A 23,319-nucleotide genomic window follows, 5' to 3' on the forward strand; every position below is an offset into this window, starting at 1 on the left:
AAAAGTTATTCCAGAAGCTATTGTAGAAAGGACTTTTCTCTCCAATGGTGTAGAAGCTTTTCCTGTAATATCTAATGCTGCAAGTAGAGTTTGAGAACCTTTCAATTGGAAGATTTTAGAAAAATTGAGAGCTGCAATTTCACAATTTAGTTGAAAATCCCAACTTTCACAGTCACTTCTGCAGTATATTTTTACATCTAACACATTATTTCCAGCTGATATGCATACCCTAAAAAGACTTATAAGGCCACCCCATCAGCAGGAGATGTTTCATAAAAGCTGGGAGGAAAAGTGTGCTCAAGAAGCAGCAAGACCTAGAGTGCAGGGTGATCCTCTGCATGGTTTAACAGCACAACAGTTACTTGGCAAGGGGCCCTCGGATACTGCCACTGCCCAGGCTAGGAGCATTGATCAAGTCTTACAGATGAGCCAACAACTAGCATATAATGCTATCCTTGCACTTCCAGATAAGTTACACACTATGTCTTTTAGACAAATTTACCAAAGAAGAATGAAGACTTTGATAAATTTGTAGACAAATTGCATGAAGCTATCTATAATCATTCTGATTTAAATTCAGACACAAAGATACAATTGTATGGACTTTGGGATCATTACTGCATTCCAAATAGCAGTCACAAGAGCCTTCTATCTCTTCCAAAAATTGCCTGCTGAAACTCTTCTGCTCTCTTCCAAATCAGTTCACTACTCCAGCATAACCCTTGAAGCACAGACAGATGACTCTTCAACTAATTATAGTAGAAAAGAAGGGTATTTATTGCAGCGCTGGTCACATGTGAACTAGTTTCCAAAGATATGTGCAAGGAGTTGCAGACTCCTGCTCTCTATTTCTACAGAAAAGGTTTTACAATAGGTTTCTAAATACCCATAATACATAATTATTACCTGCCTGCTTTGCATTTTTATCAGCTGAATGTCTATTACAGCTGTGCAATTGTACTCCCTTAACTGGGTCGGTGGGATTTTGAAATGAGGGAGTGGTTTTATGGGAGGAAGAAAGCTTTCTTCCTCATGTGAACTCTTCTCCCATGGCCAGCTGGCAAGACCTTTGGGACCTGCTGCTCATGGTCCAAGCCTCTCCTGACTGTTCAATTATTCTTAAGGCAAGGTATTTCTATGGTTTCCGCTTCTTCACAATTGCTTCCTCTATCCCTGTCACTCCTAGCTTTATGTTCCTAATATATTTGGTACTCTAACTAAGGTACGTGATTTCTGCTAGCTGTATTACTAACTTAGCTTCTTACCTCATTTGAAAATCTTCACTAAAACATGCAATCTTCTACTATCCCAATTCTATTCCTAGCTGGCCCCTCAACTCATCTGTAGTTTTCAATTATCCTAATTGCATTTTCAGCTAACCCCTTGGCTCACCTCAGGCACATCCCCGACTGCCTCTCTCCCAGCAGCTCAGAGCTGCATTGCACAGCACTTGCTGTGCGTCAGAGAGGACAAAGCAGGCTGGCCTGGTGGGCCTGAATATTTCTGCCAAACATTCTGTGTAATGGGTAAAACTTTAAGTTTGTTCATCAAAAGCGGACAAAGTTATTCCAGTAAGACGGTTGCACCACCTCTAGTTTGTTTAAGTAAATTTCCAGACTTAAAAGGATAAGGAAGGTGAAACCAAAAGACAATAGGTTTCACAAACATTTGCTTATCTGCTTAGTAAACTGTTAATATGGGTGGGGGGTTTGCTATGATTGATAGCACAGTATCAGTTTATCCGCTCAGTAAACCTAAGATTCCAGGAACTCAGCAGATTGAGCCTAAAATTCCAGGAACCAGACAAAGGAAAATACCAGTCTTCATGTTCAGACCTCCGGGGGGTGGACTATGACCACCTAGAAATAAAAGAAGAATACGCAGAGTACTACACATCAACCCGAAAACAGGACTGTATAAGAACTCCACGAAATATCAGAAGAGTGCAGCAGTGTTAGAGCGGAGACTCTCCTGTCGCCCAGCACGCCCGGTGCGCTGACTTTGCCTATTATCGCTTGTTCTGTCAATTAATAAATTTCATTTTATTTGGACTTATTAGTCAGTGATTCATTCCCCACCGCAACTAACCTGTAACATTCTGAATCTCACACCTTTGCTCTGGCTCAGTGCAGAACTGCAGGACTGCAGGTGCTTCCTCCCAGAGCTGCGTGAGGCGCTGGCTCCTCAGATGGGCCCTGCCAAGCTGTCCCTGCCTCACGCTGGCTTCGCTTCCCTGGCACAAGTGCCGGGCCTGAAGGAGCTGCCCTGTGCTCCAGCCTGCCGAGCAGCCCGGCTCCCTGCCCCGGTGCCCAGAGTGCTGCACACACTGCTGGCCTTTGCCAGGAGTTGCAGGGCAGCCAGCAGAAGAGGAGGAATCCTCAGCCAGCCCAGCGGCCCACGGCTGCCCTTGGCCTTTTTCCTCCTGGCACACTCCAGACGGCCAATGCCTCCAGGCCGGGCTGTGCCCAGCACGGCTGCGCTTCCCCTCGGCACCAGCCAGCAGCCACCTGGGCTCTGAGAGCCGAGGATTTGCCCGCTCCCAGGAAGAGGCACCCAGGGCCCGGCTGCTGCCTCTTGCAGCTCCAAGGGCCTCCTTCCAGCCTGCCTCTGCCGGGGCTCAGGCTGCTCCGGCCTCTGCCGGGGCTCTGCTGGGGCTCGAGCCTGGGCAAGGCCGGGCCCGCTCTCACCTCACAGGCGCTGACAGCTCTGCACCACAGGAGACCTTCCCGAGCACCCTCTCTGATCTTTCTGCTTTCTCACTTGAGCAAGGCTCTCCTCCAGCCAAAGAGATTATTGCATTTAGGGATACAAATCCAAGTGGCAGGAACCCCAATGCTCTCCAGTCACAGCTGAAGGCCTGCATCTGCACAAGATGTTTGGGCTGCCTCATTCTTCCTTTGGTTTTGCCTTCAAATGCCATTGCCCTTACTGCCTCAACTAGAAATAATACTGCAGCTGTGCCATAACCAGCCAGTGGGTCATATTCCAAAGGCAGTGTGGTCTGGAGAGGATGAATGAAGAGGAGCCCTCCTCACTTACGAAACCATACAAAAGAAGCCATATGTGTGATTCAGCACCAATAAAAAACAATTGGTAATTCAGAAGGAAATGTTGAATTTTCTGAAGGGGTCAGAAGGAGGAGAATCTTCCAAATGAGTTGATGTTTCAGAAACTTTATTAATTACAACTCTAATCTATAATTCTATGCTACAAATCTCTTCAGCAACCCTACTCTACAATCCTACTCTAAATTGGTAACAGAGATAACATCTTGACATGATTGCTATGTTCTCGTCTCCTAGGGTAAGGTTTAGGGTTAGGCTAAGGCTTAGGTTTAAGTTTAGGTTTAGGCTTAGCCTTAGGGTTGGGGTTAGGGTAAGGGTTAAGGATAGGGTAAGGGTTAGAGATAGGGACAGGGTTAGGGTTTGAGTTTGGGTTAGCATTTAAGGTTAGGGTTAGGGTTTAGGTTTAGGGTTAGGGTTATTAGTCTTCTTCACAGAGTTGATGAGTTGTGCCAGGATGAATGGTGGCTTGGCTGAAGTTACAAATGGATGCTGTCCACCGGAAAAAAAAATACAACAAAGAACAGTGAACCATTACTTTCCAAGCTCATTGCTTCAGGGACTCAGTCAGGATACATCAAGTTGCTGGAAAGACCCAGAAAGAGGAGCAATGGGACCATCTGCTCCCCAGTCATCCCCAGTGTGCAAGACCTTGCCATCACAGGCAAACCTGGCCCAGAATCCCACTCATCTGTTTATTGTGATGTCTTCATCATGCTGGGATTTTTGCCCTGCCAGTGCTCTAGAAATGGTGCTTTCTGTCCCTGGGTTATCTTCCTTTCAGGAAACTCCAATGACTCACATAGGCCCCTGCCTTTGAAAGACAGGCACTGTGCTGATTCCCACAGGGACAGAAAGCAGTGTCTACTGTTCCACGCCCTGCCTTTCGTGTGCTGGTTGGCACCTTCCTTCCCAGCAGGGCCAGCCCAGGGGCACTGGGCCCTGCAGTTCCCTCTCTGCCACACAGCCTGGCAGTAACCCTGGCACAGTTCCCATCTGCTTGAGCGTGCCAGGCAGCAGATGGGGCTGGGACAAGTCCCTCCCAGCTGTCCCTGTCTGCATGGCAGAAACCTCTAAGGGTGGGCTGGGGGGCACAAACCAGGGCCCCTCAGAGTGAGCCCCCCACAGCCCCTCCTGCCCACAGCCAAATCTCTGACCCCTAGGCTGGGACTGGCTTCCTTGGGTTCCTCCACCACCATTTCATGTCTCTGTACCCCGCATTGCTCTACTTCAATACTTTTGCCATTAGATAAAACTGAACACTCCACCAAATCACAAAAGAGGGCAACAGAAACAGTCAGAGGACAGAGCACCTCTCCTGTCAGGAAATGCAGAGGGAGGTGGAGTTATTCAGTTTTGTGAAGAACAGGCCCCAGGGAGACTTTATTGCCACTGTCCAAGACTTCAGAGTGGCTTTGAAGAAAGTGGGGGACATCTTTTTTAACAGGGCCAGTTACAATAGGATGTGGACAAATATTTTTAAACACCAAAGGCATCTAATCAGAGTAGGTCTAAGGAAGAACTTGTTTACTCGGAGCATGGTGCCACCCTGGCACAGCTTGCCCCAAGAGCTTGTAGGTGCCCCATCCCTGCAACCATTCCTGCTCTGGGGGCAAAGGGCTCCGAGCAACCTGATCTCTTTAAAGATGTCCCTGCTCATTGCAGGACACTTGCACCAGAGGACATTTACAGGGCCCTGCCAGGTCCAGCCCAGTCTAGGATTCCTCACTGTTTTCATTTGAAGAGCACCAAGAGTGGAGGTGAGGAGGAAGGAGGCTCATCTGATGCCTTGGACTTGAGTGGAGGAGGAGCCCTTCCCTCAGAGCCTGTTTCCCCTGCAGCCCCTTCCCATTTTACCTGCAGGAGCTCCTTGGCAGACCAGCGCCGCTCCTCGTCTGTCTGCAGGCAGCAGCTCAGGAAGTCACGCAGCAAAGCCGAGAGGAGCTTGGGCTGCCGCAGCTGTGGAGTCCCTACTGTGGCTATCAGGTGTGTAGCCTGGAGAAAAAGGAGACACCAGGCTCTGCCTCCTGCTTTCACATCTCTAAGGCTCTCCCAGATCCCTTTGTTTAACCTCTGTTCTTCAGTGGCAGTTTCTGCCCTTGCACAGACCCAGAGATGACTTTCCTTTACCAACCATAAACCCAAACCCCAATGCAGCCACAGCTTTTCCACCATCCTGCAGACCTTGCATTGGCAGCTGATTTCATTGCCTGACCTAGTTAGTGGGAACTACATCAGCAAAAGGACATTTGCATCTCTGAGGATTCATGCCAGCTTGAGAGGCTTTTTGGAAGAGGGACTTTGCTATAGTAACTAATTTCAAGGGTTAGAACATGAAAGGCATCTCTGCAGTGCCTGTTGGTCCTTTAAGCACACGTGCCCTAGAACAAAACTCATCAAGCTTTTTGTGCTGTTCTTGAAAACAATGGGAATTGGAGGAAAAGAAAGGAAATCCATCAGTTAATACCCAGGTAGGGAAACAAACATTTACAATCTCCTCTTCAACACAGACACATTAAGATGCCTGCACAAATGTATTGGGATGGAAATGCCTGCTTGGGCACACAGGAGCCACCTGCAGCTCTGTCTCTCAGCAGTCTGAAAATTTCAGCTTCCCATTTTTGCAGCAAAAGAAAAATTGTCTAGGTCAGAAGAAGGAGAGGTTCCATCTCTATGGCCACCCTCTAGTCATTTGGCTACTCAAGACAATGCATAAATGGTAGACCCATCCCAGAAAGTGCCAGGAATCACTGGGAGGTTTTGGCAGGCTCTCCGCATCACCAGGCTGTGGCTTGGTGACGTGCAGAATATTGCTTGGGCTAGGAGAGAAACAGGGTCTCTGAGTGTTTCAGCAGCACTGCACAAGAAGCAGAAGAGACTCTGTGCATTACACCCTCATGCCCATGTTTCCCATTGAGAAGAAACTGCACACAGGGTTAGGTTCCTCTCTAAAGACCACGGTTTTAGAAACTTTGTTGGGTTTGGGTTTCCTTCCTTCATTTCTGGAAAGATAACAACAGTTTTAAGATGCTTTTTTCCTGTTATTAAGGCCATCTACACAGACAAAAGAACTGGAACCACTAACCCAAAGGAAAGTGTTGCCTGAGAACACTTTGTTTGTTTGGAGTTTGTTTGCATGTGGTAAGGCTTGATTTCCCCCACTGATGCAACCAAAAGTACAGCAGATGCTGATGTGTTGCAGAGACATTTGTAGCAGGGGACCTTGGTGGAAGTAGTTCCAGCAGATGGCAATGGGATTTTGTCCAGTGGCACACAGGACATGGGACAGGTGAGAAAGACAGTGGGATCAGTGAGTATTTGCTCCTTACCGTGCCAGAACTTTCACTCAAGTAAGGAGGTTCTTGTTCTATCATTTCAATTCCCACAATTCCAAAAGACCATATGTCCACTTTGGGGCCATATGGTTGACCTGTCACCACTTCAGGTGCCATCCACCAAGGAGTCCCGGTTAGCGAGCAGCGTCTGCTCTGCTCAGGGGTGAGCTGAGTAGCGAGGCCAAAATCAGCTGAGGAGAAAACAAAATACTGGTTTTATCTGAATTCTGTGCAATTAGGAAAGCAAGCAAAAGAATTCCCCGGTAGAAGTTTGAAATTGTGCTGTTGAATCTCCTGGCATTGGTGACTTTAAAAATCCCCCCATTTTTTACACTGCCTCCAGCAGTGGCTTTTGTTCTTTGGAAACTTTAGACTTGTAACTCCCTCCCTCTGGAAGGGACACACACAGAGCAAGGCCACTCTTGACTGTTTGTGCCTCCTTCTACCTCTGTGCATGTTGCAACTGAGCCCTCAGCTCGCAGCAGGGGTCCCTGCACTGCCACCAGCACCATTTTTGAGGAGCTGGCAGTCACTCCAAGCAGCCCCACACCCACATCCCTGGAACTCTGCACCTGACCAAGAATATACTGACCCAGCTTGACAGAACCGTCGGTTCTGAGAAGGATGTTGTTGCTCTTCACGTCTCGATGGATCACATCGTTTGAATGAAGAAAATCCAGTCCTTGCAGGCACTGAGCGAGAAAACAGAAACAGGAGGGCAAAAATGAGTGATGTGATTTCATCACACAAGAAAGGAAACAGCTCCAAAAGATTCCCTCTCCAGGGGAATGGGGAGTAATGGCAGAACAGTAATGGCCACTGAGAGGAAGAGCTTGCTGCTCCAACACCTGCAGAGCAGGACCTTTCTGAGGAAAGGCATGTCAGCTTTTGAAAGAGCAACAGCACCTGCTGTTGTAGGCTGTCCCCTGCCAACCAGCCAGGATGACTCCTGCTGCAGTGCATGTAGAAGCAAAGAGCATTCTGGCTGCACTCCTATCCTTTTTAGCTGAGGACTGAGAGAAACGAGTCTCTCTCTTTTTTCTTTGATGTTTGTTTCAAATCATGCCACCAGCACCTTTGCTTTTACAGGCAAGGAATGCAGTGAAGACAGACTCCAGGCAAACATTTAGAGAGGCAAGGTGGAGAACAGCAAATACAAATACAAGAGACAGAGCGAGAATACAACAGCAGGAGATAAGAGTACTGGCACTGAGTACAGGGAGTGCAGGGGCACTGGCAGGCCTTTCACTTGAGATGCTTTTACTTGCCCATAGAATAGCAGGAACACAGAAACAGGCTTGGCACATGAAACCTCTCCTATTCTGAGCCCCTGTTTCCCAGACAATGCTGCCCAAGCCCTTGGAAACACAGCTGGGATTGCTGACCTCCCGACTGATGGCTGCTGTCTCATCTTCAGACAGGCAGGTCTGGCTGACAATATTGCTCAGGACACCTCCATCCATGTACTCTATAACCAGCAAGAGTTCCTTGCCCAGAAGGTAGCTGAAAGAAGGAAACAAGGGGGTAGAGATGAATATGCATGGCTATGTTGATTTTTGGCTTCCAGGTTTCTTATTTCCAGGTACCTTTGTGACAAGGACAGAATCATAGCAATAGATATTTCCTCTTGGCTGTGCATTGTTTGCAATCTGTGCAGTCTCAAGGAGAAAGGCACAGCTGTGTAAAAGGAGATGTCTTAGATGGCAGCAAATGAAAAGTGCAGTTTAGAAACAGCCCAAAATAAAAAACATTTCAGGCATGGTGTTTCTGGAAAAGCACCTAGTCTTCCTGGCATGCATAGCAATGGCAAGGGAGGGGCAGCAATCCAAGGGAAATCGACTTTAGGATGGTTCATCTGCACTTAAGAAACTTTAAAAAATCAATCCAAATAAATGTGGAGGTAGTGAACTTTGAGGCTATTGAGTTAGGAAGATACAGCTGATCCAGGATTGAATAATTTTGGAGTAATTATCAAACTAGGTGTGCCAGGGAAGACTCATGCAGACAAGATGCACTCTCTTCTCATCCATTGGAGATGAGTAGAGAAATATGAATAAATAAAAATTAACAGCTTTGCTTCTGCCACTTACCAAAGTGGGTTTTTAACCTATCATGTTTGCAATATGTAAACACACATCCATGGGATAAGACCATGACCTCTCACCTGTCAAATAATTCACAACATGGGACTCCTATATCTCTTCATGATCAATTATTTCATTAAAGGTTAGCTCCTTCCTCCTCACTCCTTGAAGATTTATTTTTTTTATTGCCACCTAAAATGACATTGAAAATCAGTAACTTGGGAGGTTGGTGGCACGAGACCACAAGGCACATGGAGTGAGTGATTTTGCAATGACATAGCTGAGCTGTGCCAAACTGCCTTGTGATTAGGCACTGCAGTAATTAGGAACTGACATTCCAACAGCCCATTTCTCTGCTCTCTTGGGAGCCAGTTACAGGACACGTGGGGCCACTGACATTTTGTGTTGTCCACTTGGTAACAGCGGTGTCTCAGTTATCACCCACAAACCTCTGACCACACTCACTGCTGCTTTTTTGAGACTCAGAAGAAGTAATCCATGCCTTAATACTCTGTGGATACATCCTGGGCTATGGGCAGGGCTTAGGGCTTTCAGGGACGCCTTGCAGATCTCTCCCTATGTGCAGTTCCCAAGTGCAGCACTGCAGGTGGCTAAGGAACTACCAGTAACTTTCAGATAGATTTGCTGGCAGCCAGAAATGAGAATCCAGGACTCTGAAGCTGTAGCCCCAAAGAGCAGTGAGGTGCTCGAAGGCACCACCCTTTGTTTAGCAATGGAGAGCGAGCGAGCGCGTCCTTCTCTGAAAGGAACCGCTGCCCTCCGTGCCTTCCTTCCGGCAGCTGAGGAGGACAAAGTCCCAAATGTGTTCTGTGGGCTGGCACCAGTCTGTACTTCTTGTGCCTTTTCAGTACAGCTCTGCCCAGAGCTCCAGCCACAGCTCACACCAGAGGGGAAAGCCCTCGAATGCAGCAGAGTCTGCAGGGGCTGTTGACATTTACCTCTCCTCCTGTGGCAGTGTCGAGTGCTCTGTAAACATCTCCAAAACCCCTAGAAACAAAACAGAAGCAGAGAAAGGAGAAGCTGTTTAGTTCTTGCAGTGAAAGCCAGCCCACACAGGAGATCTCTGCTGGAAATGTCAAAACCTGTGGGATGCAGGAGGGCTCTGCCAGAAGGCAGATGATGCATTTTCCTCTCAAGTGCATGGGCACTGGACCTGTTCCTGAAGCACTGGGGTTCAACTTCTAAAGGGAGTTTAGTCTTTCCTCTTGGGTTTCACTGTCTAAACGGTGTGGTTCCTATCCTGACCACAGAGTGTTTTCTTCTTCAAACCAGGGGAAAGAATTGTTCCTGGGAACTGTTATCTCACAACTTTGATAGGGCGTAGGTTGCTCTTTCAGGCAAGCAAGTTTCTTCTCTTTTCATTAGTGTGCCAGTATGATTTTGAGACATACAAAAAATGCTAAAGAAATTAACACAGAGCTGTCCCACACTTGAGAGACAAGGAGACCTTCCAGGTCCTGTTCCTTGATGCAGGCACGACCTCAGTAACAAGGCATCTCTGACAATGCCTTCTGAGCCCACTCACAAATTCTGAGCAGCATTGAGAGATGGGACAATCTATCCCCAGTGTGTGAACATCTTTGCAGCTGGCCTGACTTCATGGTGGATAGACATTCCACCAGAAAAACACCTGGCTCATGGTTGTGCAGGAGTAACTGCTGTTGGACTCACCCGCTGCCAAGATATTTCAGATGCGTGTATTTCATCAGGGGATTTTCAGTGGGATTCACCATTCTCCCTGAGGGAAACAAAATGCAAGATGCTGACTTTAAAGCAGAGATCCCAGCTTCCAGGAGATACAAAAGGCAGCCCCAGTGCCTGGAGCTCTGAGCCCTTTGTGGTCAGCTGGGCAACAACGACCACAACCAGGCAGACAGCTCTGCAGCACAAGTGGCTGGCACAGAGACTGATTTGTAGAGTCTTTTGAAGAGTTCTCTTGACAGGAAACAAAGCACAGGGACGTGCAATCCCAGGAGAGGAGGACATCTTCCCCACCTTTCAGCAATTTGCCAAAGGAATGTCTTCCCATTTGTAAACCAGAGCAGCTCAAGCTGTAACTGATCCCAAAGGGGCTTTCAGCATCAGGACCCTGACCTGTTTATGAGCAGGCTGAGCTCAAAGATGCCCCTCTCCCAGCTAAGGAAGGCTCCAGCCTCTGCAGTCCCTCCAGCCTGCAGGGACAGGGCAGCTAGCACAACAAGGCTGGCAAAGCCCAAGCATGAGCACTGACAGGCACTGATGGGAAGAAGCCAGAGTGAGCCTGAGCCCCGGACAAGCTGTTGCCCCCATTCAGGACACAACAGGATGGGCTTTGAGATCAGCCACACCGAGGCACAGATCAGTGCCCTTTTTGTCCCAACAGGTGATGGCAGACACAGAATCCACTGGGCTCTGGTCTCAGCCCCACCAGGTCTTATCTGAGAGCACAGCACTGGCAGCTGTTACAGGCAAGAAACAGATTCATTGGGTTGTGCTGCAGAATCACAAGGAACTTGATGTGTTTTCCTAGAGACTGATCTCAGCAGGGTTTGGGCCAATGGGTAGGATTCTAACAGTCATGGGAAAAAGTGGGAATTGGGTATGGAAAAGTGCCATGGATCTGAGGAATATACCATGGCTGGGCTGGAGGCTCTCTCCTGAGAAATGCCTGCAGTACAGTTTTATCTGATCACGCCACTTGGATGTGTCTCCTGGGCACATCTTGATAAGCATAAAACTAGAAGATTAAATGAAGTTTGTTATCAAAGTCTCTGGTTTTTCTTTGGGGGCACATGGAAAACACCTTGTGCTCCCTATTTGTCCTGTAACCTGATGTTCTTTCAAAGTAGTTCTTATTGACAAAAAGATAGCATTCTCTTATTGACAAAAATATAGCATTCTCATGAAAATAAACTGCAGATGTAGTAGTGGTAACAGTAAGAGTCATAAAAATGACATCAGTAAGACGTGGGGTAGAAGGGCTCCTTCAGGATGGAGAAAAACACAACAAAAAACCCCCACCAAAAATGAACAACACAAAAGCAATGCCCCCCCCCCAAAAAAAAAAAAAACAACCCAACCCAAAAGACAAAACTCCAAAGCCAGTCCATTTCTGTGAAGTTTTTTTGCTCTAATGACTGGTTGGAAGTCAGGCATCTAAGGAGAATTTAGGAAGCTAAAAATTCTGTTCAGTTTGGCCACTAGCACACAGGACTTGCCTAGATCATTTGCTAGGTCACAGCCTTCTGCAGATCCAAGAACAATCCCTGCTTCAGCCTTTAGCAGAGAGGGAAGCTCAGGCAAACCCAAGCCAGTCCCAGGTGCCCTCAGAGGCAGCAGGAACACCCAGAGCTCTCTCGCTGCCTCGGAGCACAGCACTGCCTCTGGGGAGTCCTAAATGGCCCTGTGACACCAAACTCAGGAGGAGCCTTTGGTACAGCTCTGCTGACACCTGCCCACAACACACTGTCCCTCAGATAAGAAACACCCCAGACATACCCAGCAGCTCCAGGTGCTTCTCCTCAGTCTCCTGTTCCCAGGATCTGCCCGAGCCTGAGTTCCCAGGTTTCACAGAAGGGCTTCCTCGAGGTGATGCTGCTGCAGCAGCAGGTTCAGAGCCCATGATGTGCTGGACCTGGAGCATTTCTGGTGGGCACTGCTCCTGTGCCTCACTCCTAACTTGGGGTCCTTCATTGCCAGACATTGGCTGGAAGTCTTCGCAGGCTGCCTGGTGAGATGTCAACACTTGCACCTCAAGTCAAACAGAACAAAGCAGTCAGACACTACAGCTTGTCCCTGTCAGCCAGGAGTCATTGACTGTGGGGAAAGGGAAAGAACAGATTGACAGGGAATACAACAGCTTGTTCCAATCCTCCTTTACATTCCACTGTAAAAACACCTCCAGAAACGAGGGGAGCAGGAACAGGCCAGCAGGAATCATTTTGGATGACTGCTGGCCCAAAGACCAAAGGACCAGTTTCATTGTCCAGGGCAGCAGTTGAGATTCAGCACACCAGGAAATGTCCCTCAGAGTGACCGTGATACACACTAGAGCAGGATGGCACTCAGAGGCATGGCCCCACTCCCTGCTGCTCTGCACTGGAAAGGCAAGAAGGGCAGAAACCACCAGATTGGTGACTGCAGTGGCTGCATCCCTCTTTCACTCACTTGGTTTTGCAGAGACTGACGGAAGCGATTAAGTTTCTCTCTGAAGATTTTCATTTCTTCCTCCAGCCGCTTATGCCTTGCCTTGATCATACTGTGAGCTGTCTGAAGCTCTGCATCCAGCTGTTCCTTCATGTTCTCTAACAAACAAAAGAGAGGACATTTCATGAGTGGAGTGGCTGCCACTCTTTCATTCACCTGGTTTTGTTGATCACCCCTCTGCTGATGGAGATTCTCCTCTTGAATTCTTCCCATGTCTTCCTTGTTCTTTCTCTTCACTGCCATGATGTCACTCTGAGCTTTGGGCAGCTCTGCTTGTGGCTCTGCCTTGATGTTCTGTACACACAAAAGCAGAGTAAGGGACTGGGAGCTGCCATCAGGCTCAGCTTTTTCCTCTTGCAGCCTCCAAATCACATTTATTCAGCCACTTCTTTCTGCTTCCCTCCCCACATCAGCCTCCATTGCAAACCTCCTGTCCCAGGGCTGATCTCTGCAGATTGCAAGGCTCTGTGCTTTCAGTGCCTGTGGGACTCCTGGCCTCCTCAGTCCCAGGAGCTCTGGTTTATGTCCCTCTTCCTGCCCTTCCCTCTGTCCCCTGGCCAGTCAGGCTTACCTGGCCATTCTCCTGTGGCTCTTCCACCTGCTGCCTGAGCTGCTCTTCCTGCCCTCGGGCAGGGAACAGCTCTCCCTGAGTCTGGCATGGCATCTCAGATGAGGCAGTGTGGTCCTGCTCTTTCTCTAGAAGCACCTGCACAGAAAGCAAGAGAAGATGGGTTTCAACTTCCCACATGCCCTTTGTGGGCCAAGACTCAAAGGCTGCTGGGCTCACACGTTCCCAAAGCACTGTGCTGCTGCTCTCCTGGGTCGTTCTCTGCCCGAGGGGAGGCACAGATTCCAAAGTGACCCTGGCCCTACAATCAGGGGCCATCTGGGACTGAAGCTCCTACAGCCTCTCAGGCAGCTGACAGGGAAGGGGTGGCATTTCTCAAGGGTCTGGTGAGAGCCTCCCTCTGCTTCTGCCATGTCCTGTTTGTCTTTCAGTAGTGACTGACACCCCGCCCTGTCCCACAGCTCCATCCTGGCTCTGCAGGGGCTTCCTGGGTGAGCTCACTCCTTGTGAGAGACACTTCTGGAGTTCACCTTCTCTTCAGGCCTGCACCAGCATTCCTCCTTCCTGACATCCACACTCTTGTTAGAAAACCGGGTCATTCAGGAGATGAGGATGCATGCAAAGATCTCTGATGGAGGTCACAGAACCTCTGTGGCCACCTCAGTATATGGAGGACGACCAAGGTGTTTCTTGTCCCTCTTTTGTCAACTGAGAATTCTGACCAGCAGTAACAGAGTTTCTCATAAGGCCCCATTAACGAATGCACTTATACAGCCCTGGGGATGCCAGTGAAGGAAACCATGTGTCATGTAATGCGTGTATGAGCAAAGTCACAAGACCCCAGCTACAGCATGGGATAGTTCCACTCCCTCAGGATATGCAAAAATTTAAAGGATAAAAGAAGGCTTCAGGCACAAGAGGCTGGAGTAGGAAAACATGAGGGGAAAAAAACACCTCTCTGGAGGGGAACATCTCTGCTGCTCAGGATCAGTCAATGGAACTTGTCTCTACTCCTCTCCCGAAGGGATGCCTTTAGGTGAGCTTTGCATCTTCCACTGCTTTGGAGCAGAGCCAGGAAGATTCAATAGACAAGATAGCAGATCTCACTTATAATCTCTTTTACTGTGCTGTGGTATTCATTCTTTGAACACAGAGAATATAGTTCTCTCTCCAGGTTTTTTAAGGGAAGATAGTGAGAAACTTAGAGAGAAGAGAAAACCATTATTATCCTACTGGCTGTTCTTGTTGTTAGTACATGTAGAATGTGTTCTAGTGATTGTTTACTGAAGTGATTTGTTAATTGGATTTTAGTGGTAGTTGTTAGCTTGATTAGCTAATTAGATAAAAGCTTGTCATGACTGTCTGGAGACAGTCATGAGTTTTTCTTTAGTAGCTTTTTAGTATACTATTCTTTAGTATAGTTTTAATAATACAGTGAATTTAACATAGCTTAGAAAGCATTTGTTTAACCTTCTAAATCATAGAGTCAAAGCACATTATTCCCACTGGGGGTCACCTGAATCAATACTGTCCTTTCTGTCCTACACACATCAGCAAATCGGTAGCAGTGCCCGATCAGCAGCCATCCTGAACTTGCTCTCCTGTTGCTTCAGTAACCCACACTCTTGGGGAATCTGGAGCGTGTGGGTCCTTATGGAATGCAATCAGACCCAGAGCAATGCACTGGGAACTGCACTCTTTGTGCATCTGTGCTCAGGCAAGTTCTTCTCTTGGACTCGACCACACTGATGGTGCTGAAGTGGCTGGAATCAGAAATGCAGCCCAGCCCCTCCCAGCTCCTGTGATCTCTGAGCACCAGCTGGAATGCAAGGGCATTGATTTCCTGCTCAATTCCCAAACACAACACACACTGATTCCCTGGGCTGCCAAAAGACACGGGAGCCGTTAACCTGAAAGTGATGTGTTTCTGCCAGTGCTGGAAAAGGGCAGGAAAGATTGAGAAAAAGCTCCCTGGAGAAGAAAAAGTTACACAAGGCTTCTCCTTCTAGCAAACAAACAAACAAACAAATAAACAAACAAAATATGAAAGTGTCTAAAGCACTTGGATGCAGTGAGGGGTTGTTTGGCAGGGAAACAGCCCCTGTGCTGAGCATTGGCTCTATGGATCTATGGCATGGATCTATGGAAGTCTGCCTGAAGGTCCCTCATGAGCCCCCCCATTGTCCAGGCTAAAGCTCCCTCAGCACCTCCTCCCTGGCCTTGTGCTGCACCCCTTGCTCAGCTCCCCTGTCCTTCTGTGCCCACGCTGCAGCCCCTCCATGACTTTCTGCTTCCCAGGGCCCACAGCTGCACACAGCACTCCAGCTGTGGCCACAGCACTGCAGCCCCTCCATGACTTTCTGCTTCCCAGGGCCCACAGCTGCACACAGCACTCCAGCTGTGGCCGCAGCGCTGCCCAGCACAGGCCACGCTCCCTGCCCTGCTCCTGCTGCCCCACTGCTGCTGGCACAGCCACCGTGCCCTTGGCCTGCTTGGCCCCCTGGCCCCACGCTGCCTCATCTTCAGCTGCTCAGGGCCGCCAGCCCTGTGTCCTTTTGGCCCACACAGCTTCCCAGCCACAGAGGTGCCCATTGCACTTCAGATACTGCATGTGCCGTTTCAAGATGGCCTTCCTGTTCTACCACCTCATGTTCCAAGTAGATATCATCAATTTTGATAGGAATAGGATTCTAAGTCCCTCTGTTTAAATTAAAATGATCCAATTCAACTGTACAGCAAATTGCTCTTAATTAAATTTTCCCTTTCTGCTGTCAGCAAGCATTGTTCTCTTTTCAAAATTAGGTTTTTAGTTCTTCAAACTCTGAGAAGGAAATTTAAAAATATCTATCGCTGCCTTTGTTACTTTTGTCTCAGGCATGGAAATGGATTTTCTTTCGGCCTTCCTAGCTGGCCCTCTGAAGTCTACTGCTACTGGCCAAGCTCACATCTTCCTCTACAATTCTTAAACACCAGGAACATGAAATGTTCCTTTCTCACTCACCTCAGGATCTTCAGCACTGCTGAATACACGCTTCAGGTGTCCTGTAGTGGGAAGGGAAAATGAACCAGATGCTGTCAGAAAACTGCCTGGGCTGCTGAATCCCACAGAACAAGTCAACCCAAACAGAGATGATTTCCTGTTTCACAACATCCCTCCAGGAGACACATTTCATTCACTCAGCCAGCAAGAGATCAGGACAATATTCTTGCTTGTGCCTACACTGCAGCCAGTTTAGCCAGTAAATGAATACAAATATGATCAAGCAAATGCCAAGTGTTTTTCTTTACACTCAATGCTCCTGCTCTACCAAACACATAAGACAGCTTCTGAAATCCTCTCCTTCAGGTACTTCATTTTTTTTTTTTTTATCACTCAGTGTCATGCACTAATTCTGATTAACTTGCAGCAGTTGCCCAGAAAAGCTTCCCCACAATCCCCCTGCAGGTGGTGCAGTTCTATTGTGGAAGAGCACAGCAGCATTTCCTTTCAAAGGGAAAAACTATTTTAGCATTCAGTAAAAGGCCAAGTTAGTCAAATCCTTTCATGACAAAATTTAAAAAGAAAGAAGCTTTCTCTGAATACTGGGAATGCAGGGTTTTTGGAAGGCCTTAAAGAAGGTCTGCCAGTCTACATTTTCAAAGGTGTCTTGCTTGTCCCAGCAAACTGAGGAAGTGACAGACTCTGCTGCCACAAACTCTCCCGTGGAGGGAATGGAAGCCCTGCAGGTTCCCCTGCAAATGCTGCCCCTGTGGCTACAGACACCCCCTTTTTAGCTGAACGTCATGACAGGAGCTTTACCAAACCACAGGCATCCTAATGCTCTTTATGTTTCAAAATCAGAAACTCAGCCACCAAGAAAGAGCAGGAAGACATACAAAAGCCAGGTTAGGATACATCCTAACCTAAGCAGAAGAGAAGCCTCTACTTATGTGCGAAATTCGTAAAATAATAAATGGAATAAGTAATGCCATATGCAGCAAAAGCTGCAGTGGCCAGATGGTTAATTATTGGCATTTCTGCAATTTTACTAAACGCTGAAAAAACAAGCCTCTTGTCAGTGGGCAGCTGCCTACTGAAAGATGCTTTTACCAGGAAGGTTCTCCTGATCTGAGCAGGCCTAGGGCTGCTCTGACACTCAGGCCTTCTGTGCGCCAAGGCAACCTTTTGATGCCACTATGACGACAGGGCAACCATGCCCTGACATCACAAAGGGACAGCTCTGTGTTGGTCTGTGAATTTATGCAAAGCAATAACCAGCCTTCCCTACATCAAACACAAAAGAGCCTGGGAAGTTCTCATCTGTCACAAAGCAGCAAAAATTCCCCTCATGGGCCAAACCCTGTTGTTCAGGGATCCAAGAGGAACTCCAAGGGTGCCCCAAGCACCTACAGCCTGTACCCCAGCTGAGCACTCATATGGGACACAAGCAAAGGAAACCAGACCAAGACAATGGCCCACAGCATTGCACATGTGAGAAATTACTTTCATTTTTAACATTTTAAAAGGTATATTAAACATTAACAAAGGAATGAATAAGTAAAAATTGCGGCACTGGGAGTCTCTGTGATTAGCAGCCATGTGCTCATCTACAAAAAGGACGCTCTGCCTTTTATACTCTCAGCTCCTCCAAAAGTTTTGTCAGTCAACTCTTTCTCTGCTGTCCATTGGTGGACATTACTTTCTTGCATGCTGACTGGAGGTCGGGTGTTGTTACACCCTGCCTGCTGGTCACAAGCCAGCCCTCCCCAGATGCCCTGACTACCAAGGCTATTACAAGGGGGACAGGAAAGAGGACTATGGGAGGACATATTACAATACGATCACTACACATTTGAACATCCACATAACATCTACTTCTTAATTGTCAGAGCCAACCACGGCATTACTCGTCTGGAACACACAGAACCAGGAGAGAAGCCGCTGTTGGCATCACAGCTGAAATGCTTCCTAACAAATCTCCCCACATATTTGCACCTTTATTGGACATGCCCAGGGCTCTGGTGCGGGTACATCTCTGCCTTTCTTCCCCTTTGGCAGCAGTTGAACTGGCAGCATCTGCCCGCCAGCAGCAGCTGCTCCAAGCTGGGAACGCCACTGGCGGTGCTGATTTCCAGAGGCTTCTGTGTGCCAGGGGAAGCCAAGGCATATTGAAGTGGAGGGAGAAGACCCATCTTCCTTGATCAGCATCGAATCCATTTTTTGACTCAATCAGTCACTTTTTATAACCGTGTTAATTAAGTTCATGCATATTGCAAACCCGAGCTCACAATAGGTCAGAGATAACACACCAACCCCTCCTTTTGTTTCCAATACCAAGATTTGTGTTCTCAAAACTTACTTTTACTTTCCCAAAACAGCCAAAGATATAATATCTACTTGTTATGAGAAAGCTGCCTGAGAACTCTGGTATGCAAGGTTCTCAAGGCCTTCATGTTTGTCACTTTTACTTGTAATTAAAAACAACCTGAGAACTTCTACTGTTTACAGAAACAGGCTGTGAGAATTTGCTCCTCACAGCTGCCTTCTAAGTCATTTCTGAAAAAATCTCCAACAATTCCCGGTTTTTTCTTTTTTGCACAAGGAGGTTGGTATGCTGGGTTTTTCTATCACTCCTCTGACCATACCTTAAATACCACCAAGAATACAAAGCAAAACAAGCAAAAGCATTCAAAAGTACACTCAGTATCTCTATAAGGTCCCCCAGCCATGGTCTGAGCAATGGCTTTTACCCCAAAGGGTTAAAAGGCTGTCAGCTGTCCTCCCTCATGTGCACCTGGAGAGGAGGCGAACGGCGAGTCTGAAAATGATCCCTTCTGTTCTTGAGATTTTCACATCCACCCTTTTCTTGGGTTTCTCAGAAAAGTTCAAGATCAGTTTTACAGACTGTAATCCTTTAGTCATTTGGCTCAAATGGCATCAGCTGGGTGATTCTCAGTCCTTGGTTGATTTGGAGTAGTGAAAAATTAGCATGCATTTAAAACACTTAAAATATCTAAACTTAACAGACTTATTTTAAGATCAACAAAGCTTATATGTAAAATCAATTAACTCTAATAAAACTTATACAAGAATCAGAAAAGTTCTATGGGCTAACTGTGTCACACTCTTTGCAACACAAAAATAGGCAATTCTAACAATTATTACATTATAAGCAATATTCTCAGCTAGCAAGGTTTCTCTCTTTCAAGGGATCTAAGCTAGGGAAGCAAACCAAAAAGGCTAATACCATTTATAAAATATGCTATACGACAGATACAAAAAAAACTCTATGTGCTACAAGGCTAAACAAAACTCAGGTGTGCTAATATAACCCACAAAAATGAGCTAAAGGAGTAACATGTGTGCAGGTTTCATCTGTGTTGTTTGTATGGTAAGTTTGCTTTCTATTCTCAAACAGCAAATATACTTCAAACAGAAATGGCTCCACTCACAAATGCTTCTAATTGTCCCTTTTAACTAGAGTCTCAACACTTTGCACACAGGTCATAAAATAAACGCCTCTCATAAACGCATAAATCTATCTAACATTACCCAAACTTAATAGCATTTAGACTTAAAATATTTAAACTTTAAATATTTTAACTTAACAGAACTTAACATCATTTAAACTCAATAATATTCAGACTTAAAATACTTAAAACCTTTTAACTTAACAAAACTTAACTGACTTTAAATTCTACATAACTTAATATAATTTTAATCTTAACAGAAAACTTTTGGTCAACAAAAGTTTGTTTGCCGGCAATCATGATAGAAAGCAAGTGATATCTCAAAATGAATACGAAATGCTGTATGTTTTTGTTAATCACATGCTTTTAAAAACCATGCCTTTATTAACTAAAATTTGAAATTATTAATTATTTCAAATTTCTTTTTTTTAATATTTTTATTATTATTTTATATTATCATTATTATTCATTTTATTATTTATCATTATTTTATTTTATTATTTATTTCATATTTTATTATTTTATTTCTATTATTATTATGCCTTCTAAAGTGGCTTTGGAGTAGGAAGCACCACTTTAAAAAACAAACATTTCCTTTGGATCCAAAGAAAGGAAAAAATTCTTATTTAAAAACAATTATATAGCAGTTCTATAAAATGCCTTTTTGAGGAAATACATCAACAGATGTTTTCCTTGTGTAAAATAGACATTTTTCAGCTCAAATTTCAGTAATTCAATAAAACTTCTATACCAAAACTATTTTTCTTTATTCAAAATGTGTACCACTCCTAATTTAGCTTTCAGGGCTTGAGCTAAAACCATGTCATCAGAAACCTCTGGGTTTCTCATTTCTTAATTCCTCCTCTAAGTTATTTTCCCATTGTATGTGTTTACTTTTGACTCTGCAAGTCTATTATGAAGGCTATATGAAATACATTCTCTCCTAGGGAACAGCAAAGCCACATTGCATACCACTGGAATAAGACACTGTTTAAAATCTTTAAAAGCAGCATTTAGGATCAAACTAAAGCTTGATAGAGAGATCTGTCTGCACTTTGAAATGCAAAACCTATTATTTGAAATGCAAAAACTATTATTATTGGAGAGTGGATACTTGAAGTGTTCTGAAACTCAAAAAAAAGGTACCTAAAAGTTAAGAGAAGGAAGCTGAAGCAGCCCAAGCTACTGCAAGTTTCCATTTTAGGCTCAGGTCCACCTGCAGCCAAGCACAGACATGGCAAGAACAGAAACTGCACAGACAGGAGAGAGAGAGCCCAGGAGCCTGAGCCATGTGCAGCAGAGCCAGGGCACTCCAGCCCTGGGCTCCTCACAGCTAAGGCTCCGTTTGTAGCAGCAAGGAAATGTAAAAAGTGTGACCATCCTTCTCAGCCTCACCCTAAGCTGGTTACTAACCTGTATCACTGAATTACTAACACTGCTGAAAAGGGGCAGAAGAGAGAGTCCTGGTATTTCTTGGTAAACCACAAGGCTGCAAATCTAAGTTTTCAATCAACAAGCTAAAACAACCACCTCAGAACAGCAGCAGTCCTCTCCCTCCTGGCCTACTACTACTAGTTTGGCCACTAGTTTTCTGTGTGTAAGAGGAGTTTTCACATGTCTGAGCAGGAGAGGAAAAAAACTAAAGCTTATGAGAATAAATATGAAATACATATAAACCAAGGTAACAGATTTAGTGGCTTAAATAAAGTACAGGTACATTCAAGAAAACCAACAGATATTTGTCCATTTTAGAGCAGAGCCACCAAGAGTTTATTTGCTTCCGCGGCGCGTGTCGGAGGGGGCCAACCCACCCGCGCTGGACTCTTTGTTTACTCGCCGGCAGGCTGACTCCGCTGCAGCTACTGCTGGTCGGGTCGCTCCCCCCGCAGCTGCTCGGCTCCCCCCGTGGCTGCTCGGCTCCCTGTGGTGTCGGAGTGGGCAAAAAAACCTCCGGTCCCGCGGTGCGGCAGCGGCTTGGCTCAGCTCCCGCCAGGGCCAGGCCTGGCATGGCCGCGGTGCTGCCGGCGCTGGTGCTGGGCGCGGGGCTGCTGGTGGCTGCCTGGCGCTGGCTGCGGGGCATCATCATCATCACTGGCGCCAACAGCGGGCCGGGCCGGGCGGCCGCGGCTCGGCTCGGCTTCCACGGCGTGGCTTCCCCCGTGGCAGTGGCTCGGTCCCCGCCGCGCGGTGCGGCTCTCCCTGCCGCTGCCTCTGCTATCGCCGCGACAGTGCAGCACTTCAGGCGGTCGCTCGCCGCAGCTGCTCCCCTCCCCAAGCCATGGCTTGCTCAGCGTCTTGACAATTTTATCACTCTCCAAAGCAGCTTCCCATAACAATTCACCGAATTCACGCCGTCCCGTTAACTCGTAAACCGTATGGATTTTAAGAAAAACCCCTCTAGCAGAGCCGTCAGTCCAAAGTCCTGTTAAATCCTTTTGCAAATTCATCCCCTTAATCTGTCTTGTCTGTAAAAAAGCAATAAAAAGATCATATGCGGCTTGCCTTTCCATTACCTCTAAATCAAAAGCACGCTTTTTTGCAGCTCCTCAAGGTCTCAGCTGCATGTTTCGGCCAGGCTCGTCTGTTACGGACACCTGGAGCACAGCATGTCTCGGCGTCTTTTCTTCTGCTTTTTTTTCTGCACGCTTCTGCTGTCTCGGCTGCTAATTGTCCCAGCTGCTGCTTCGGACATGGAACCCGACCCGTTACTCCAACTTCTCATGGTGTCGCAATATCACGTCGAGGAGGTCACCATATATTGAAGTGGAGGGAGAAGACCCACCTTTGTTGGTTCAGCATCTGACTCTGTTTATTGACTCAATCAGTCACTTTTTATAACCGTGTTAATTAAGTTCATGCATATTGCAAAACCCGAGCGCCCAATAGATCAGAGATAACACATCAACCCCTCCTTTTGTTTCCAATACCAAGATTTGTGTTCTCAAAACTTACTTTTACTTTCCCAAAACAGCCAAAGATAGAATATTTACTTGTTATGAGAAAACTGCCTGAGAACTCTGGTATGCAAGGTTCTCAAGGCCTTCATGTTTGTCACTTGTAATTAAAAACAACCTGAGAACTTCTACTGTTTACAGAAACAGGCTGTGAGAATTTGCTCCTCACAGCTGCCTTCTAAGCTATTTCTGAAAAAATCTCCAACACTTGGGAAAGAAAGGCCTAAAGGTTTCGAGGGCTAAGTTACAATTTGCTGAAGAGGAAGTGAAATATCTAGGTAACTGGCTGAGTAAAGGAACAAAGAAATTGGATTCTGAGAGAATATCGGGAATACTGAGTCTGCCTTCCCCTAATACCAAAAGGGAAGTACCACAACTCTTAGGGTTATTGGGATATTGTAGACAATGGATAGATAGATATAGTCAAAATGTGAAATTTTTGTATGAAAAACTAACAGTCAATACAGTGAAATGGAACCAGGAGGATGAAAAACAATTTAAGAATTTGAAAGATGCTCAAATTCAAGCCCCAGTACTCACCCTACCTAACTTAGATAAACCTTTTCAATTATTTGTAAATACGGCTAAGCAAACTGCTTATGGAGTGCTCACCCAGGACTGGAGAGGAGACAAAAAGCCGGTGGCGTATTATTCAAAGTT

At 46.5% G+C, this 23,319-nt stretch overlaps 1 protein-coding gene across 1 annotated transcript; it reads right to left on the reverse strand.

The window, feature by feature from the left end:
• Positions 1-3,405: 3,405 nt before the first annotated feature.
• On the reverse strand, positions 3,406-21,713 carry LOC135441415 (serine/threonine-protein kinase PAK 1-like). Its single transcript, XM_064700961.1, has 11 exons — positions 21,543-21,713; positions 13,259-13,393; positions 12,861-12,981; positions 12,649-12,785; positions 11,980-12,232; positions 10,174-10,240; positions 7,783-7,900; positions 6,990-7,089; positions 6,392-6,588; positions 4,920-5,057; positions 3,406-3,554 (listed from the first exon to the last, which is right to left on the reverse strand). Exons 1-11 carry the CDS (start codon positions 21,711-21,713, stop codon positions 3,456-3,458), a joined length of 1,536 nt encoding a protein of 511 aa, XP_064557031.1. The 3' UTR covers positions 3,406-3,455.
• Positions 21,714-23,319: the final 1,606 nt, after the last annotated feature.

The sequence above is a fragment of the Zonotrichia leucophrys genome, unplaced genomic scaffold (assembly GCF_028769735.1).
Source record: "Zonotrichia leucophrys gambelii isolate GWCS_2022_RI unplaced genomic scaffold, RI_Zleu_2.0 Scaffold_284_66941, whole genome shotgun sequence".
Taxonomy (NCBI): Eukaryota; Metazoa; Chordata; class Aves; order Passeriformes; family Passerellidae; genus Zonotrichia; species Zonotrichia leucophrys.

Coding starts and splice junctions, on each gene's coding strand:
- LOC135441415 (XM_064700961.1), bottom strand. CDS start 21,713: ATGCCAGGCCTGGCCCTGGCGGGAGCTGAGCCAAGCCGCTGCCGCACC. Junction 12,786..12,860: donor GAATCTCCATCAGCAGAGGG/GTGATCAACAAA, acceptor TTTGTTTGTTAG/AGAACATGAAGGAACAGCTG. Junction 7,090..7,782: donor CAGCAGCCATCAGTCGGGAG/GTCAGCAATCCC, acceptor TTTCTCGCTCAG/TGCCTGCAAGGACTGGATTT.